Below are 20,502 nucleotides of genomic sequence, written 5' to 3' on the forward strand. Positions count from 1 at the left end.
TGCGTACGTGCGTGCGCGCTCGCTCGAGCGCATGTGTGCACGGCTGCACGTGTGCGTGCGTGTATCTCGCAACATTTGGTCTGGCTATGTCAATTGGCAACAATCGCTTATGGCTAATACATTAACGCATGACCTCATCACTCGCGGTTAAACAGCTGTTTTCTCTGAAGTCGTACAACCGCGTAAAAATATCTACGCTCTGCTCAGCTTTCTGACTGACCACCTCTAGTCTGTCTATTTCTATACTGACCACCTCTATAGTCTGTCTATTTCTATACTGACCACCTCTAGTCTGTCTGCCTGTCTGTCTATTTCTATAGCAGTCAGAAGGACTGACTGGTTGGAAGTTTGAACCTCTTTTTTGTTAGTTTCGCCATTTTTTTAAATGTGTGTCTGTCACCATGTGTGACGCTATGATCTGTTTACAATTTACAATTTACAATTTAGGCATTTAGCAGACGCTCTTAATCCAGAGCGACTTACATTAAGCAAGAACAAAAGCATGGGAATACATCACATAAAAACATTCATCATGAAACATGCGTAAGCTAAGAAAGTAACAGTGGAATATCTATATAATGAAATTTATACGTATAAACTTTACATATATACTACTATGCTATACATATGTACTATGGCGTGCTATGACTATATACAATGCAATTCTAGTGCTGTCTACATAACATGCTATAAGTCTGTTTCAAATGCTATCTAAGTCTACAGAAGTGCTATCTAGGGTAGAGTAAGTGCTATGGGCCATGATGGAGTCTGAAAAGGTGGGTTTTCAGACTACGGCGGAAGATTGGGAGTGATGCTGCAGTTCTGACTGCCATGGGAAGTGCATTCCACAGTTTTGGAGCCAGAAGGGAGAAGAGTTTGGGACGTGTGGAGCGTTGTCCCGGCGTTTTTAGTGAGGGTACTTCCAGCTTCCCTGCGTTAGCTGATCTGAGTGCGCGGGAGGGTTTGTAGGGTTCAATCATACTTGCAAGATATGGGGGAGCCATACCTTTGGTTGCTTTGAATGCCAGCATCAGAGTTTTGTATTCTGTGCGGGCAGCGACCGGGAGCCAGTGGAGGGAGCGGAGCAGGGGGGAGACATGTGAGAATTTTGGCTGGTTGAAGACCAAGCGAGCTGCGGAATTTTGGATCAGCTGGAGAGGCTTAAGTGCACATGCTGGTAGGCCAGTAAGGAGGGAGTTACAATAGTCAAGTTTTGACAAGACTGTTGTCTGGATTAGGAGCTGGGCTGATTCCTGGGTGAGGAACGGTCTAATTCGTCGTATGTTATAGAGTGTGAACCTACAGGATCGAGTGACAGCTGTGATGTGAGCTTTGTTTGCTGGGTATCCGTTGGCCTGTACTTGCTTGTGCTTGTTGTCCGTATGTGTTCAGTCAGTCTTGCGCGTCTTCGGCCTGACTCACAGCCTTATGTATGTAATGCTTGTTGTATGAGATGCAAAAGCTGATGCAAGCTCGCAATGCATTTCCAATACAACATTTGTATTGTATGAGGGGGGGGGAGGGGGGCGCAGTCGAAACACAGCCGAAAGCCGTACAACACAAATGTTGTGTCAAACCATGTGACTTCCATTGGAAATGCATTGGGGCAACATGCATCAATGTTGTATGCTAGATCGAAAGGTGTGAGTCGGGCCTTCCTCTTCATGTACTCTGTACGTGTGTATTCAGTGGTGTGAAGTGTCTGAGTACATTTACTATTTTGAGGAATTTGTTCTTTATCTGAGTATTTCTAATGCGACACATTGTGATCTTGTAGATCTGCTATTTTCAAAAGATTGTTTTATATATTTGAAAACTTCAAACAGGACATTATCTATGCATAATGAGTATTTTCTTTAAGTACATTTTGTTACCAATTCTTTTGTACTTTTACTCAAGTACATTTTGAATAGCGGGACTATTACTTGTAGTATTTCAGTATTGATACTTTTACTTAAGTAAAACATTTGAGTACTTTTCCCCACCACTGTGTATATTACAGTATGTGCCCGTTTCCCTATTTCTGTGATCCATGACTTATAGGCCTACTTAGTTGTGCGCCAGAGATGTGCACGTGTTGTTGTGAGCTTGTAGATCGGCTTTTTCTTCGTGCACGCCACCCATGCTCAACTGTGTGCAGTTAAGTATTACCCAGGCGTCATCCTCTCGGTTTGAAAGTGCTACTCAAAGTGCATTAAGTACATTAACCGCATGGTAACAGCTGCTGGTTGTACACTGTTATACACATAAACTATGCTGTAATTAGCCAGCATATCTACGCCCTGTGGTTATTGCAATTAGGGGGTGATCGCACATAAAGAAAGTAGATAACATATTTAGAGGAGAATGGGTCCTCTATTTAAATCTCTGCTCCCTCGTTCTCTTGCTCCTGTTGTCAGACATAATCATGCTGATTAACAATGGGAATTAAGATTCAAGGAGTAGTAGGCCTACAGAGCAAATTTGAAGTGGGTTTTAATTGTGTTAATTAGGCAATATTCTTGCCTCCTATGTTTAAGATTGTAGCCACAGCTTTTAGGCTGTCACGTGTGTTAACTAACTTCATTCTATTATTGCACAATCTTTTTATATTAAAAGAAAAAGGTACAACATAATGGTGACATTTATTTGTCATTAGCATTCAAACCAAGAGGTGCCTGTGCTTGCACTTCAACTAATTAAACAGCCATTACTATTTTCTCCATTATTGGATGTTAAGGCCCGGGGAGTGGAAATTGTGTCACTCGTTGAGTCGTTGCCAAGTTGTAGAACAACAGTAGAAATGAAGGTGCTGTCGTTGGGGATCCAGGTTTGTATCCTGCATGGCTAGGAGGTGAATCTCACAGATTGCAGCTTTAAGGTTTGTCTAGAAAGTGATTGAGGTCATGGATAGAACTTTGGTTCCAAGTAAAAGTATTAGAAATTGGAAATAATCCAGTAAAGTACAAAAACCTCAAAATTGTCTTCTGTAGATAACCAGACCATGATGTCTCATTGTCTTCTCTAGATAACCAGACCATGATGTCCCATTGTCTTCTGTAGATAACCAGACCATGATGTCTCATTGTCTTCTCTAGATAACCAGACCATGATGTCCCATTGTCTTCTCTAGATAACCAGACCATGATGTCTCATTGTCTTCTCTAGATAACCAGACCATGATGTCTCATTGTCTTCTCTAGATAACCAGACCATGATGTCCCATTGTCTTCTGTAGATAACCAGACCATGATGTCTCATTGTCTTCTCTAGATAACCAGACCATGATGTCCCATTGTCTTCTCTAGATAACCAGACCATGATGTCTCATTGTCTTCTCTAGATAACCAGACCATGATGTCTCATTGTCTTCTCTAGATAACCAGACCATGATGTCCCATTGTCTTCTCTAGATAACCAGACCATGATGTCTCATTGTCTTCTCTAGATAACCAGACCATGATGTCTCATTGTCTTCTCTAGATAACCAGACCATGATGTCCCATTGTCTTCTCTAGATAACCAGACCATGATGTCTCATTGTCTTCTGTAGATAACCAGACCATGATGTCTCATTGTCTTCTGTAGATAACCAGACCATGATGTCCCATTGTCTTCTGTAGATAACCAGACCATGATGTCTCATTGTCTTCTCTAGATAACCAGACTATGATGTCTCATTGTCTTCTCTAGAGAACCAGACCATGATGTCTCATTGTCTTCTCTAGATAACCAGACCATGATGTCTCATTGTCTTCTCTAGATAACCAGACCATGATGTCCCACTCAGTGGTCAGTATCCGTATCCTGGATGTGAATGACAATCCTCCAGAACTGGCAACACCATATGAAGCTTCCATCTGTGAAGACGCCAAGGCTGGTCAGGTAGGCTTTTCAAAATGGTCCGGAAACAGAATCACGATCGCTTTGTGAGCTCTTTGTCCTAGCCGTTGGTTCCTGTATGTCAAAGATTCAAGGACTGAATAATAATTGTTTGATTTGGATTCCTCAGCACATCCTTGTAGTTGCAATAGTAAAACTACAGTAAATATAATAATAATATAATAACATAGTCAAAGTGAGGTAGGCAGTAGGCACTATATTTTTTGCCATGTTTGATATACTTTGTTTTGTCACATTAACTCAGGTCAGCGTCATTATTCTGATGGCGCGTTGGTCCGACTCGCCCCATTACTAGGCAGCTCAACAGTGCCACTTTAGGTCACCGAGCGGTATTGCCGTATTCAAGCCGACATACAGAGACATACACTTATACGGACACACATACCTGTTCATTGGAGTGGTTAGGCACGGCAAAAAAATAATAATAGCAGTTCTAGATCGTCAAATCTTTCACACATTCGTGTGACACTGTAATATGACAAACATGCAACATTGAAACATGGAAATACACGGTTTGCGCCGAAATAGGAAAGTCTATTTCTGGTGAAGATAACACGTCTATGGTATGTATCCACCTCTGATAAATCATTTCAGACGTTGTACTTCCACCAGGGTCTTGCCAGGTACTGGTGTTTGTAGAGCAATCACCTTGTCATTGATATCCCTTCTTCTTTTGTTTTCTTCCTACTACGACAGCCAATCACCATGCCTCGCTTGTCTGAACTGTTTCATTATGGCATGCTGCTGGTTTGGCTCTTTTTTCAATTGGACAGCATGATCTATCTGACACTTTGTTCCAGAGGCAATTTAGAAACTCTGCCGTTGGGCGCAGGAAGGCACAATTTTCCAAAGTGTACTGGTGTGGTGTAAAATTACTAAGTACATTTACTTAAGTACTGCAGTTAAGTACAATTTTGAGGTACTTTTTTTAGGCTACTTTACTGGAGTATTTCCAATTTCTAATACTTTTACTTCTACTCCACTACATCTCAGATCCAACTAGTTAAAGTGCCAATCGGCACAGGTCTCCACCAGGGCAGGTCAGGTTGTGGCCTCCTGTTGGCGCTGCGTGTATAATTTCACGGAAATTGCACACTGTGTTTGTGATTTGTGGCATTCTTTCGTAGCGGCCCAATCGTGTGAGCTTTGGAAGCCAATCTTAGCCAATCAGGATGGAAGATGGGAAATGGTGCTGCTCCGTGTTGATCACATGACTATGGAGATATAGTGTATACCGAATTGTGTGATGTATGGATAAAATGTGTACGATCTCAGAGTTTAAATAACACTGTAGATTGGGGGGGTCCCAGCTGGGCTACTAATTGTATTAAACGGTGCCTAATGCACATTGAATTCCTCAACAGCTTAAGTTAAAAAAAGGTCACTACACAACACAAAAACAATCTGTCTAATCAGTCTTAAGAACAGTGCATGTGTAGTTTAATTGTTTAGTAGCCGTATAGCTCCTGTGTCCTCCCAACAATCACCTTTAGAAATGGACAGAGTCATTAACAGTAATTTACTCTCTGTACTTATAGTCAACATAGGCCCGAGGCTCAGTTGGACCCAATTAACATTTGCAGAGCAGAGGAATAATTTAAAAAGCAAGGCATTAAAACGAGGCCACATTGACCTTCAACTCCTAATCATACAGAGACAATTAGTCTTCCGGACAAAAAAATAAGGAAAAAAATAATTCCTTGTCGCGCTCGCGGCATTGAAAACGAAGAAAGGTTTGCTGATGTTCTCCTCAGAGAGGAATGCGCCTGTCTGTCTGTCTGTCTGTCTGTCTGTCTGTCTGTCTGTCTGTACCGTCCGTCCGTCCGTCCGTCCGTCCGTCCGTCCGTCCGTCCGTCCGTCCGTCCGTCCGTCCGTCCTCTCCTTCGTAGAGAGCGACTGGCAGCAATGAAGTCATAACTCACTCACTTTGCCACTGGATTTGCCACTCACCTTATGCATGCACATACCCTCAATCTTTGATTTGAACCAGGCTTTAATCTGCCAGTAATCTGCCCAATATACTGCAGAAATATCTTCACCAAGCAGATGCCACTTTGCTTGGGAGAAATTATCTTCTTGGCAAAATGATCTCGTCTCATCGTATCTCAAAGCAGAAGCATGAATGGCTGATGAATCTCTGTTGTCCATGATGAGCATGTGGATGAAATCTATCAATTAACATGATGATGTTGTCTTGGCTTGTCTGTCTATTAGCTATATTCACACGGCTGCCATCTTGCCAGCAAGGTGATACCTACAGTAGGTGACACTTCCCATAGAGAGCTTTCTTTCGAAACGGCCCAATCGTGTGAGCTTTGGAATAGTGTATACCGAATTGTGTGTGATGTATGGATAAAATGTGTACGAGTAATCTACAGAAATGTGTTTTGCCTAAATCGGCCTCATGGTGGCGCTATAACCGGCCGATGAGGAATATTTGGGGCAGAGGTTCGTCGTTGGCATCCAGGGAGTGTGTGTGCAAAGTTTGGCATGGATCGGGCCAACGGTGCCGGAGATTAGCTGATAACGGACGGACGTTATCAGCAGATCTTTCTCTGCAACAAATATCATTTCATGTAAAACCAATATAATGTTATTTGTAGAACAATGTTTTCTTCTGTGTCCTTTTGAACAGTGCAGAAACACAATCTGTATCCATTCGTAAAACAACCGTTGCTAGTGAACACAGTCTGCATTCCATGCTGTCTTCTCCATGCAACAACCTGTGTCTATTCATGAAATATTATGTTTTCTCTGTCCCAAATCTGTGTAAACAAACGCGCACGCACGCGTGCGTGGAACCACAGAGAAAATTAGATTAGCCTAAGCCTTTTAACTGAGTTGGGTTTGATCCCATTTGAGGGGCTGGCAAAACTAGCGTACTCTGTTTGTGTTCAGAGGCGATGGGAGAGGACTGCCTGAGAAGTGAATAAAAGGCTACGCCGCTCCGGTGCCAGAAGCTAAGCAGCTTTAGCTCGGAGACGCAGTTCAAGCCAGGGGTGCGACACAGAGTGGCAAATAGCTTTAGCACTCATGCAGGTGGATCTTCAGACATGCCAGAGAGTCACGGAATGAGGCATTTTTGGGTGTAGGGGGATGCCACGACTGCCACGTAGAGCGGCCATCTGTTCCCGTTTTGATTACTATACTGCCTTTATGGGCCATGTGTCCTTGTGCAAGACAGTGAACCTTAGTTGCTGCGAGAGTGAGGTCTAGCCAACACCAACTCTGGATTCCTGGATCGCTGCCCTCCACAAATTCCTATCCAACATCAGGTTGGCAGCACGTCTACGTAGTTTTATACGCTTCTTTCCCCTCCTGGCTTTGCCCTGGGTTGGCTCCCTTATAGAGTCAATTTACTTGCCTCAAGTTCTGGGTGCCTGACGCATTGCCCTGCCAGCCCCATCCTTCTCTCTCTGACTTTGTCCGTGACCCGTGGTAGGTCCCCATAGAGGTCCACATTTCTGATGCGGTCCGTCCATGTGACACCTAGTGCCATTCGTAGCATTCTTGTGTAGACTCCATCCAGGGCTTTTTTCCTGTTGTACTGTGAGGGTCCATGTCTCTGCCCCATACAGCAGTACTGACTCCACAGTAGCTATGAACAGCAGGTCTCCCATTTCCACACTCTCCTCATCCCATGCAAGGCTTTCCAGGCAAGTGCTCTCCGAACCTTCATATCCTGTTCAGTTGAGGCAGTCCAGGCCCCCGAAGTACTTGAAGTCCTCGACTTGCTCGAGCACCGTCCCGTCTGCAGTGGCAATGGTTTTGTCCTTGGTGTTAACTTACGTTTGTTACGTTTGTTTTCTTGGCATTGAGCTTGAGGCCGATCTTCCTGCACTCCTTTTCTACTGCCAGTAGTAGCTCCCTTCCTTTCTCGACTGTATCCGAGATTAGGGCGATGTCGTCTGCATAGTCGAGGTCAGTGACCATGATGGGGTGTACAGTGAACCTAACTGTTCACAAGTTGGTGCCTTGCATGGTTGCCTCTACCGCCAGTTGTTGTAGTCGAGTCCATCAAGACCAAGTCTGAGGGGGGAGAGTCCGAGTCAAGACCCAGTGTGGGAGGGGGTTAAGGCTGTCCCCAAACATTCAAGGTTCGCTCGTTAGTGTTGGCACTCGAATCTTAATTAATGGGCTTGAACCATTCGTTTTTTTTATATTATTTTTATGAAAAAATATATTATTCTTATTTAAAAATATATTATTTTTTTCCTTTTTTATTAACTTGAAAATATATCTCGGCGAGAATGTGATATGAGCATGTAAAAAAAAGTAAGTTTCTAGTTCATTCCTGTCAGAAGTTATGAAGAAATCTCTCCTTGTTGTGCCGTTCCATTGAATGGAATGTCTGACGCGTCTCTCTCTCTCTCTCTCTCACACACACACACACACACACACACACACACACACACACACACACACACACCAGCATGATCGCTGATAGGGGGAACTGTTCTTACTAGCAGCCATAATATATTAGCATAATGCAATATGCACACTTAGACAGAGTGGCGCATTAGGCCAACATTACCTGGGTTAGTTTACATCTTGTGTTGAATGTTGGCATTATAAATTATAATCCCTTGGTGTTTCATCAGCGCGAACGAAAATATAGGCTACAGTCTGCAGCCTGGTGATAAAAAAATAAACTCCACACGTGAAATGCTACGATAAGGAAGCAAGGATTAGACCGTGATGTCACTGCTATGCAACAAGGAAGTAGAATGAAGCACATCAGCAGAAACAGAACGCCATTATGAAGGAATCGGCAGTGATGTGACGTCACTGCCGATTCCTTGGGCATGTGTCGGATTTAACTTGTCTCCGCTGTTGAGGAGAAACCCCAGCTCAGCTGCTGTTTATAACATTGCGCAGTGCGGGTCCACTGATTAAAAAAGGTCACCAGCCCGCGCTGCGTTGTGTTCCGCCCGCACCCGGACCCGTTCATTTATAAAGGTATACTATACCCGCCCGTTCCCACCCGTCAAACACGGGTTTCCGACCCGTTGCAGGACTCTGGTGTGTGTGTGTGTGTGTTGGGAGTTTTACAGTCTATGGTTGGGAGAGACGAGAGAAAGAGCGGGGGAGACGCGCTGCGCACTGATCGAGACGGATATCTCAATGGTTATTTTTTAAATTAATTAGAAACAAATGGTCCGGTTGTTCGCTCTTTTCTTTCTTTTTTGTCATTTGATGAGTACAGAAAACACTGCGAGCTGGCAGGCACGTCAGCTACAGTACATCCGTTACTTAACAAGTTGGCTGTCTATAAGTCCCATACTCTCTTATATTGTTAATGTGAATGGGCTCCTCATAATAATGGGTATAATACATTTATTTCATTGCATAGTAGTGACTCGTGAGCCTCGAGTGGACTAGGTGGGGGTAGAGTACAGAGTCCCTTGGTGCGAGACAGAGTCAAAACCGAATAAAATGATGCGTGAGACCGAGACAAGAAAATGAAAATGTCGACTCTAGACCGGACTGGAGTACTACACAACACGCCGTTCACATTCATCCACACATGAATGGCAGAATGTAACAGACATTGCAAAGTTCTTCTAACAAGGGCACTTAACCTCTTTCAATCTCGTGTCCCTATAGTTTGAGCATGTCAAATTATAAAATGTAGCTTAAGTGGTTAGACAGTAAAATCACATTTGACTCTTACTGACTGTTACTTCACATGCAGCCTCATAATTTGTGAATATTCTGATGTCCCACATTGTATGTGTTTTGTTTTATTGATCTAACCTTACCTGACACTTCGCACCGAAATAACTTTGGTCTCTTGAACAGCTCTTTCGCCCACCCTGTGGTATTTGTCTGATTGAATGCAGAGGGACAGATACCATATAGTGCCTTGTGTGTGTGTGCAGGGAGGAAGCCAAATACTAAGTGTGCCCTGGGGGATACGGGAGGCCTGTCAGTTCTGCCTTAGCCGTCTCACGGCTGGCAGGGTGGATCACCGTGACCGAACGTCTCATGCTTAGCCTCCTCACCCTCTTCCATCCTCCGCCTCCTCTTCTCAGAGAGCTATAGTAGAAAGGGCTAGTAGAAAGTAGGAAGGCTATGGCCTGATCAGCCTGCAATGATATGCATAAGATCTGGTCATCCCAGCTTACTAAGAGGTTCAAAAAGTAAAGAATACTTAGAATGACCGTTGAGACTATTCTACTCTATGGCTCAGAGACATGGACACTTGAAACAGAAATTAGAGAAATGGCTGGATGACACTTTGTAACAGCCGCCTTCTAATGAGAGCACAAAATCTCTCTTGGAAGAGCCACCCAGTTGCTTCTCTAATATACGGCAACCTTCCCCGTGTTTGTTCAGTAGTACGATCCAGAAGAACACAGTTTGCTGGCCACTCCCTTTTTCTCTGGAATTCTGCCTCAAAGCAGACCAGAGGTAGAAATATGTCGTTCCCTGATGTCATCGCTATAGGGACACATGCATCAGTAAGCAGGAACTGGGGATGGCAATGAAGGACCGGGAAGTCTGGCATGGCATTTTGAAATCCATGATCTCGGCCGTGGTCGAAAAATGATGATGATGCTATAGGGACCTCAAACCACCCATACACTCAATGCTATAGGGACCTGGAACCACCTCCCCACCCACACACTCAATGCTATAGGGACCTGGAACCACCTCCCCACCCACACACTCAATGCTAGGGACCTGGAACCACCTCCCCACCCACACACTCAATGCTAGGGACCTGGAACCACCCGCCCCACCCATACACTCAATGCTAGGGACCTCAAACCACCCACACACTCAATGCTAGGGACCTGGAACAAGTTCAAGGTCAAGGTCAAGGTAAACTTTATTGTCCACAAGGGAAATTTGTCTTGGGCTTTCACCCCAGCTGCAGCCACACATAAAACATCAAAGACAACAAAAATACATTACAGAGGAAGACACAACATTACACAATTGCACACATTATGTGGATTATCAGGCCTCACGAAGTTACCGCTGTTTCAGAGCCTCGTTCAGCATCTTAGTTGATGCTGATACAAATGATTTTTTAAATCTGATGTACTTCCACTTTGGTTCTTTGTATCTTCTCCCAGAGGGCAGAAGTACAAACTCGCCATTTAAAACATGGGTAACATCACTGACAATTTTTTGAGCCTGTTTTAATGTAGCCTGCTCATAAATAGACTGAAGAGAGGGGAGTTGTCTTACCCCTATGATCTTCCCTGCAGTCTGCACCAATCTTAACAGTTTGGACCTCAGTTGCACTGAGAGATTACCGAACCAAACTGTGATGCCAAACCTGACCAGGCTTTCCAAGACTGCTCGATAGAACACCAACATAAATCTTTGGTCAACACCATGAACCCTGAGACGTCGGAGGAAGTGCAGTCTTTGCTGTAGTTTACTACAGAGACTGTCCACATGTGTGTTCCAAGTCATTGAGTTGTCAATACAGATCCCCAAGTATTTATATGAGGAGACCTGTGAGATGGTCGAGTCATGGATGACCACAGGCCTGTGGTCACCAATGCTCTTGGGGTCAAACACCATCTCCTGTGTCTTCTTAACATTAAGAATAAGGTGGTTGTCGTCACACCACTTAACAAAGTTCTGTACCTCTGAAAAGTAGTCAGCTAAATCCCTATCCTTATCCAGAAGGGCTAAGATGGCAGTATCATCAGAAAATTGAATGATATAATTGTTCGGGTTGCCTGAAACCACCTCCTCCGCCCACACACTCAATGCTAGGGACCTGGGACCACCTCCTCCACCCACACACTGAAGACAATATCAACAGGGAGAAATGCAAGTAAGCAGCTTATCATTGCTGTCAGGCAGAAACTTTTTGAGCTTGTAGATCTGCTACTTTTGCTGTTTTTGAACTTGAATTGTGAAAAGTAACAGTTATGGACATGGGGTTTCCACCCGACAGATGATATGATATCAAACGTACACATAATTCATCGACCCTGGCAAATGTGTTGTAATTCATATACATTTATTGAACATGGATGATTCTTCTGAGGAATTGAACCACACCAGGCCAGGCTGTGGACATGGACATGGACTTGAATGATGAACCAAACATACATACAGACAAACACACACACAGACCTACCAGCAGATGAACAAAGGCACTCCAGCGCTATAGCCTTGAATACTATTTCAATTACAGCATCCACTTTCCTTTGATGGCTTAATCGTAGAAACAGCTGCTCTGAGCGCCTCTCTTCCTTTCAAGTTCTGTTGCTGCAGCCGTCGTGTGAAAGTACTTAATTTCTTCTTCCGAGAAGAAAGAGGCTGCCCTTGCTGTCCTCTGACCCATGGATGGCCTCGCCACAGATGGGATAGTTTTTGGCGAAGTCTTCTGTGTCCATCTTTCCAATGATGCTAGAGATTTAAGGAGGTCAGACAAGGGAACCGCTTGCAATTTAATTAGGGGATTGTGCTTCAGAGAGCTTTTGCCACTCGATAAACTCCCACACATTGGCCTCTGTGGTTTGCTCAGGACCCTGAGACGATGCAAGGGCACCGTCGTTCAAAACAGATCATGACTCGCCTCATCCTCTGATGCTCGTATTCCTTCAGAGAAATACTGTTGATTTTTCAACTGAAAACAAGAGGATTGTTCTCTCCTCTTTGCTGCCAGGGCTCTACTGGGTCTGTCGTTTGCGCCCGTCTTTTCTGATTGTCCGGTGATCCCGATTAGACCATTGGCGTTTTCTAGACTATAGCGCAAGGGTGGCCTTTTAGTTCGCTAAGCATTGACGCTACATATTTAGCATTAAAATGGACCGGCAAAGCGGACGTGCGTCACACGAAAACCAAGTAGATCCGGGTTCGGCAGTCAAGCGCTGGCACTTTCGTCCACCAGGTGGCAGTGATACGGTTAACATTGTTCCATTGTTTGTCCTGTATCAGTGCATGGGGTGCATATCTTTGGTCTGACGTCCTAACAGTCCGACACGCAATAGTCTCACAAACTACCCCAAACCCTAACCTAGCCCTAGCCTGAGCTAATGTGTTAAGTTTCTGGTCTATAGGGGTTGGTCGCGGCTGAGATTTGCGCACGCCCTGATTGGATCTCACCGATCTGTCCGTCAGCCCTGGCCACTCCTCTCCCACCTAGTGAAGCGCTACGTCACATAATTTGAAGCGACACCCACCCGGAAGCGTTGACTCCCACTTCTAGACCAAGGCAGCCAATGCGTTCCTCCAGGCTTTCATTTTTCGCGCAGACGAAATGAAAGCCTGGGTATCGAGGCTAACCTAGCCCTAACCGTACGTGGAAGCCATGGATGGGTGAGTCTTAAGCGGCCACGTATGTGTCTTAACTGTCCACGTATGTGTCTTAAGCGGCCATGTATGTGTCTTAACTGTCCACGTATGTGTCTTAAGCGGCCACGTATGTGTCTTAACTGTCCACGTATGTGTCTTAAGCGGCCACGTATGTGTCTTAACTGTCCACGTATGTGTCTTAACTGTCCACGTATGTGTCTTAAGCGGCCACGTATGTGTCTTAACTGTCCACATATGTGTCTTAACTGGCCACGTATGTGTCTTAAGCGGCCACGTATGTGTCTTAACTGTCCACATATGTGTCTTAACTGGCCACGTATGTGTCTTAACGGGCCACGTATGTGTCTTAACCGGTCACGTAACGTATGTGTCTTAACCGGTCACGTAACGTATTTGTCTTAACTGGTCACGTATGTGTCTTAACCGGTCATGTATCTGTCTTAACTGTCCATGTATGTGTCTTAAGCGGCCACGTATGTGTCTTAACTGGCCACGTATGTGTTTTAACCGGTCACGTAACGTATGTGTCTTAACCGACCACGTATATGTCTTAACCGGTCACGTATATGTCTTAACCGGCCACGTACGTGTCTTAACTGGCTATGTATGTGTCTTAACCGGCCACGTATGTGTCTTAACCGGCCACGTATGTGTCTTAACCGGCCACGTATGTGTCTTAACCAGTCACGTATATGTCTTAACCGGTCACATATATGTCTTAACCGGCCACGTATGTGTCTTAACCGGTCACATATGTGTCTTAACCGGCCATGTATTTTGGAGCCACGGCTGAGTCTTAACCAGCCACGTACTGTATGTCGGACAGACTAAGGTATGCCTGCCTCCCCCCCCCCCTACCCACCTATTAGCCAATTATAATATGAAATATTCACGCCAGAATAGGGACGCTATAGGACACTATATGGTTTGTGTGGTTAAGCTAAAGAATGAAAACACATGAGGGTGTAATTCGACTGGTGGAGTGGAGACCCAGTCAGCCATTTGCTGGTCGTACATAAAGTACGACGCTTTCTCTGCTGCAGCGTGAACACATCGCTGTCGATTCACTGGTAATGTGTGCATGGAAAGAAGTTCGATTTTGTGTCACAGATGGTTTGTGTCATTATGATTGTTGCCTCTGCTTTGTGCTTGTATCTGTGCGTGAGCGGGGAGGCGTGCAGCTGCCTGAATGCACATATAGGAACCACATAAATGGGACACAGAAGTAATATTTCAAGGATGGTACAGATAATATAGGCTGAGTCTTTACCTCATTTTCTCTACTCCTGCAGAGTGAGAATTGTATGCAGAGGCTCTACGGACAGTGCACACCTCAGTGAGCTCAAGGGCTTGCATTTATTATCTAAGAGAAAGCGTTTTGACACCTTTACAACATGTACAATTGTAACATATTATCATCATGATCTATATATCCTACGAAAAGCACATGGCAAATTCATTGTAAAGTGAAAAAACATTGTATAGCTATTGTACAAGTTGTGTGGACTCAACTTGTCTGTTGCTATCTCTTTGGGTTTGTCGATAGGCTTTTATATGACGTTATTTCTTGAGTTACTTATTTTGATTTAGTTTAGGCAGTTGGTGTCTGGTGAAGGATTAAGTGCTACTGATGAATAATGTTCATCGAACAACAAATTAAAATTCAGTTAGATTTAGTTAGTTAGTTAGTTTTTGGACTTAAAGCTGTAGGAAATACTTGCCATTAACCCTGCCCTACTATAAACGGATAAAACGGAATTAATCGAAAAATCTAAACCTCCCATAACCGGAAAATACGGAATGTCAATCAATGTCAGTTATCGGGGGTTCAACAGAGCAAAAATTAGCATTTTTTCCCCTAATATCGCTAATGTTGGATGTAATTTACCAAAAAAACGGCCAAAATCCGCGTGATCGTGCGCTATCGTGCATGCGCGCCGTCTCTATGTGCGTCGCTGTGAAAAATGTGATATTTTGCGATGTTTTGGGGTTGATTTGAGGTTAATTTGACTTAGTTATGAAAAATATAGCATTAGCTTAGCATCCCCGATAGCCAAGCTATTGGATGTTGACGATCGTTGAAACGGAAGTGACTTACCTAGATTCGTCTATTTTTGTCAAAATCAGCATAATGGTGCATTCCCGCCATATGGTGGCAATTTCAGAGAAGACACTATAAATGCCAAATGCATGTAAACGATCTGTTCAAACCATCAGATCTTTCTATTAATGTTAAAATGATGAATTCAAAATATGCCAATTTGTTACCCAAACAAAAAAAATGGGATTGGCAGTCTAAGGGTTAACCCCCTTATGGCTATTGACGTAATTGACGCGATGAATCAATACATCCCTTATGGACAGTGACGTAGCGTTTAATTCCATATAATCGGGGGCTTAATGTAGCAAAATGTAGCAACTTTTAGCTTGTTTGGCTAACGGCCGATGTAATCTACCTAAAACCGGCCGAAATCCGCACGTGCATGGTCGATCACACACGCGCGCGGTCTTTATGTGCATCGCTGCGTAAAATGCGATATTTGGGGCTTGATTAGAGCTTAATTTGACTTGGTTATTAAAAATACGATGATAGCTTAGCATCCCGGACATCTGACAGTGCTGCACAGTCCAATGCTACTTCCGGATGTTATGGTTCGTTAAACCAGAAGTGCTTTCGCCAGATTCGCTCTATTTGGTCAAAATCGGCATAATGGTGATGTTACAGCCACCATCAGGACTGGGTATAATATACTATAGGATTGCCGTGTCAGAATGAGATATAGTGCGTATATCATGGCAAGTATGTCCTACGCTTTAAGTTCAAAATTGTGAACTAACTATTTAAGACATGAAAGGGACAAGGACAGACAGATACACAGTTTATAGTTGTTTATAGTTATGTCTGGGTCATAGTGACACTACCACCATTATATATGGGTTTGTTTATGGTTATGTCTGAGTGACATGGCCCGCCCAGCAGCCAAATTCAATATAGGATAGATTTACTGGGAGACCGGGCTCTGATAACGGATGCAAAAGTTAACAAAAACAAGTGACAGAGCGACTTGGTCACTGTCCTTTGCAACAGTAGCTACCAGGCTACATAACCAAACCCCCGTACGTTCCGTTCTCTGTTCTTAATGACCAGATTAATGAACCAGGATTAATGACTCCTGTGTTAGCTGTGTTACTGAGACATTTACACATGGACTACTGGGATGTACACTAAAGGACCAGAACATCTGCCTGCTTAGGGAAACTGCTGATAGATGTGAAATTACTCATTATCCGCTGTTGTTTGACTGTAGGCCTACCTTATTTATCCAGACCTTTATAAGTGTACCTATTTTTTGTTTTATTCTTATTTTTACCCTTATTGCAACTTTTTTCCAGTGTCCCAGTAGTCCAAAAAAAGGGAGATTAGGGTTAGGTCTAGTAGTTAGTTATAACACCAGCCCTCAGATCAATGTGGCCGTCGGACTAATGGCATATGGCACCTGACAACAATCTAGTTCTCAGATGTAGAGTTCGGACCGCGTCGCATAGCGCCACTCATCCGACCAACAATGTCTGAGTCATAGCAGCCCAGTTTGACGTCGTTCAGTCTCATATATGCGGATTCATAGTAGCCCAGTTTGAAGTCGGTCTGTCTCTGGATTATGTGCATGCCGTTGCAAGAGCAACCGCTTCAAGCTTTCTTTCCTTCCCACTTCAATTGTTCTACTGAACAACCGCCACGTAGTTCATAGCTCTTAGTGGGGAAGGGACTTCTTGACCTTTCGTCTGTTACTGATTGTTCTTACCTTGTGATGCTCTTGTGATACTTTACCTTGTGAATACTCTTGTACTTTTTTATATTCATATACTGTTACCTTATCGGATTGTAAATTTGCACTGTTCTCTTGTGATACTCTTGTGATATACTATACGTTGTGCAATGCTGCTATTGTGTATTGTCTGTCTGCCTCTTAAAACGTTGATGTACTACTGCACTTTTGCCCAAGACAAATTGCCCCTTGTAGGACAATAAAGTATATCTCATCATCTCATCTCATATGGGCAGAGTGGTCCAAGCTGCTGTCACTCAGGGTGACGTGGCCATGTTTCTGCCAGCCCTCCCAGTAGCCAGTTTATGTCACGGCGCGACTAAAGATGTGGAACCCAAAAGTAGAACAGACAGGCAGGAGTAGAGCAGATCATATGCAAAGTATTTATTATACTGAAAACACTGGACAGAACACCATAACATAAACTATAATCAAGCAGGGAACACAAGGGACTGAGGGTTTAAGTAGACACAGGGATTACAATACACAGGTGAACAGAACAACAATCAACACTGGGATTGGCTGGGAGACTAACAGGACACAGGTGGAGAAAACTAGTAATCACAGGGAGGTGAGACAAGACAGACAAACACAACTAGGCAGAACAGGAAACACTAGGGCAACACTACATAATAAAGTGCGCAACAGACTGATATCGTGACAGTACCTCCCCCCAAGGAATGGATCCCAGACATTCCAACAACAACAACAAAATTCACAAAATACTTAGTAGGGTGGGTGGAGGGGAGTCGGAAGGAGGGTTCAGGGGCTACAGAAAATACTTGGGCACAGAACAGCACTGGTAGGACAAGAAACAAAAATAACAGATCTACAAGCTCAAAAAACAAAAGGAACAGAACAATGGACTGGCTCTAGGCAGGGCTAAACAAGGAGTCACAGAGACCGGCAGGTGGGGAGACACGCAGACAAGCATGCAGAAAGGCACATAGACAAACACATGGGCACCAACTGAGACATACCAACAGACAAACAAATTACCTGACAAACTGCCAGGCAAGCAGACATACAGGCGACTTGACACAACATGTGGTAAAACAAGTGGGAGGAAAAACTGGACTGGGGAGTAAACAGGCGGACAAGCTGACTGGCAGACAGACTAGCAGACAAACACAAGGGGAGACAAGCTGACAGACAGAATGGGAGATCGGTAGACGGGCTGGGTAGTGGACTAGCTAAACCTCTTTCCGTAGGGTCGGCCATAACAGGATGGAACAGAGGGGGCTGAGAAGAGGAAGCAGTTTGGGGAAAATGAGGGACAGGGAGGCGGGGAACAAATGTCCTGGTGGAAGGGAAAACAGTGGAGTTGGACTGGGGAACTGGAGACGGAGGGCTATCTACAAGAGGGACAGAACTACATACTGGGCCAAGGCCTGGGCTACAGACAGGGCTGGGGGCAGGGCTACAGACAGGGCTGGGGACAGGGCTACAGACAGGGCTGGGGACAGGGCTGGGGACATGGCTGGGGACAGAGCTAGATCTGGAGAGGGGACACAGACAGTGAGGACGCATGGACTGGGGCACCTGAGAACAGTGAGACTGGAGTGCAGGCTCGAGGTCTTGCTGCTGTAGTGCAGGCCCAGGTTCTGACCGCTGGAGGTCAGGCCCGGGGTCCGGCAGCAAGAGGGCCTCCTCCACAATGGCAGTGAAAACAGACAGTTCTTGAAGTTCGCAAGGAGTGTCCGAAGGGAGAGCTGACAAAGGCAGTTGGGGATGGCAGAAAAGGGTTCAGGTGGGAAGTCGGCGGGGACAGCCGAGGCAGGAACAAACATGTTGGTGGGGGCCACCGACGCCGGAAACATGTCGGTGGGGGCCACCGACCCAGGAAACATGTCGGTGGGGGCCACCGACGCCGGAAACATGTCGGTGGGGGCCACCGACCCAGGAAACATGTCGGTGGGGGCCACCGACCCAGGAAACATGTCGGTGGGGGCCACCGACCCAGGAAACATGTCGGTGGGGGCCACCGACGCCGGAAACATGTCGGTGGGGGCCACCGACCCAGGAAACATGTCGGTGGGGACCCCCGACCCAGGAAACATGTCGGTGGGGGCCACCGACCCAGGAAACATGTCGGTGGGGGCCACCGACCCAGGAAACATGTCGGTGGGGGCCACCGACCCAGGAAACATGTCGGTGGGGGCCACCGACGCCGGAAACATGTCGGTGGGGGCCACCGACCCAGGAAACATGTCGGTGGGGGCCACCGACCCAGGAAACATGTCGGTGGGGGCCACCGACCCAGGAAACATGTCGGTGGGGGCCACCGACCCAGGAAACATGTCGGTGGGGGCCACCGACCCAGGAAACATGTCGGTGGGGACCCCCGACCCAGGAAACATGTCGGTGGGGGCCACCGACCCAGGAAACATGTCGGTGGGGACCACCGACCCAGGAAACATGTCGGTGGGGGCCGCCGACACAGGAAACATGACGGTGGGGGCCGCCGACACAGGAAACATGTCGGTGGGGGCCGCCGACCCAGGAAGCATGGTGCTGGCGGGGGCCACCGACGCAGATACAGGCATGGTTTTGACGTGGTGTCGGCAGGTGCAGCCGACTCAGAAACAGACAGGGTGTCGCTCGGACACAGAAGCACCTCGGCATAGCTGGGTAGTAGCAGCGGGGGCCCGCCACCACTGTCACTGGACAGCTGGAGAGGTGCACGCAGGTCACCGGGCGGGTGTGCACGCTGCTCGCTGAGCTGCAGTTGAGGCCCACCGTCGCTGACCAAGTGCGGAGATTCGCCGTCACCGCAGGTGGACAGCAGGGGAGCCTCAACGTGGCTGGGCAGCAGTGGGGCCTCACCACTTCCGTCGATGGGCCGCAGTGGAGGCTCGCCACCTCCGACGCTGGGCCGAAGTAGAGCCTCGCCGTCGCTGGTCGACAGTGGAGGCTCACCGTCACTGGGAAGCAGGGGCTCCTGGATGCTGGGCAGTTGGGAGCGTCGTTGGTGGCGGAGGCCACGGCGATGACGCCCCCTCACCTGGTTTCCCCTGACTATGGCCAAACGAGGCCCAACATATGGACCGGGGGCCGGTTCAGGACAGACAGGTTGGGAAACATGAGTAGGGGGGCAAGGTACAGACGGTGGCGGTGGCTGCGTCTCGGCGTCGCTGGGCGGCGGTGGCCGCGCCTCGGCGACGCTGGGCGGCGGTGGCCGCGCCTCGGCGACGCTGGGCGGCGGTGGCCGCGTCTCGGCGTCACTGGGCGGCGGCGACTCTGAATCACTGGGAATTGGAGTGCGCCGGTGACGACGGGGGCGGCGGCGACCAGACCTCTTACGAGGCTTCGGAGGGATACTGGGAGAAGTTGCAACACGACCCAAAGCAATGTTGTGAGCACCAGCCCCACGAGGACCTCCAAGAGCCAAGCTGGTGCCTAGATATGGGTCGTCTTCAGAATCTGGGTCTGAATAGACGGGGATCTTGACCCTGCTCTGGAGATAGCTGAGCAGGTCCATCATGGGCGGGGTCTTCTCAGG

General features: G+C 46.4%; 1 protein-coding gene across 1 annotated transcript in view; it reads left to right on the top strand.

The window, feature by feature from the left end:
• Positions 1-20,502, top strand: part of LOC308324287 (cadherin-22-like) — a gene marked incomplete at both ends in the record, with an annotated part of 120,102 nt that overhangs the window by 73,321 nt on the left and 26,279 nt on the right. Inside the window, one exon of the mRNA XM_080776295.1 lies at positions 3,743-3,864. Within this exon, the coding sequence (XP_080632421.1) occupies positions 3,743-3,864 (122 nt within the window). The remainder of the gene's footprint in view (positions 1-3,742; positions 3,865-20,502) is intronic.

The sequence above is a fragment of the Protomyctophum bolini genome, assembly GCF_963924005.1.
Source record: "Protomyctophum bolini genome assembly, chromosome: 2".
Classification (NCBI taxonomy): Eukaryota; Metazoa; Chordata; class Actinopteri; order Myctophiformes; family Myctophidae; genus Protomyctophum; species Protomyctophum bolini.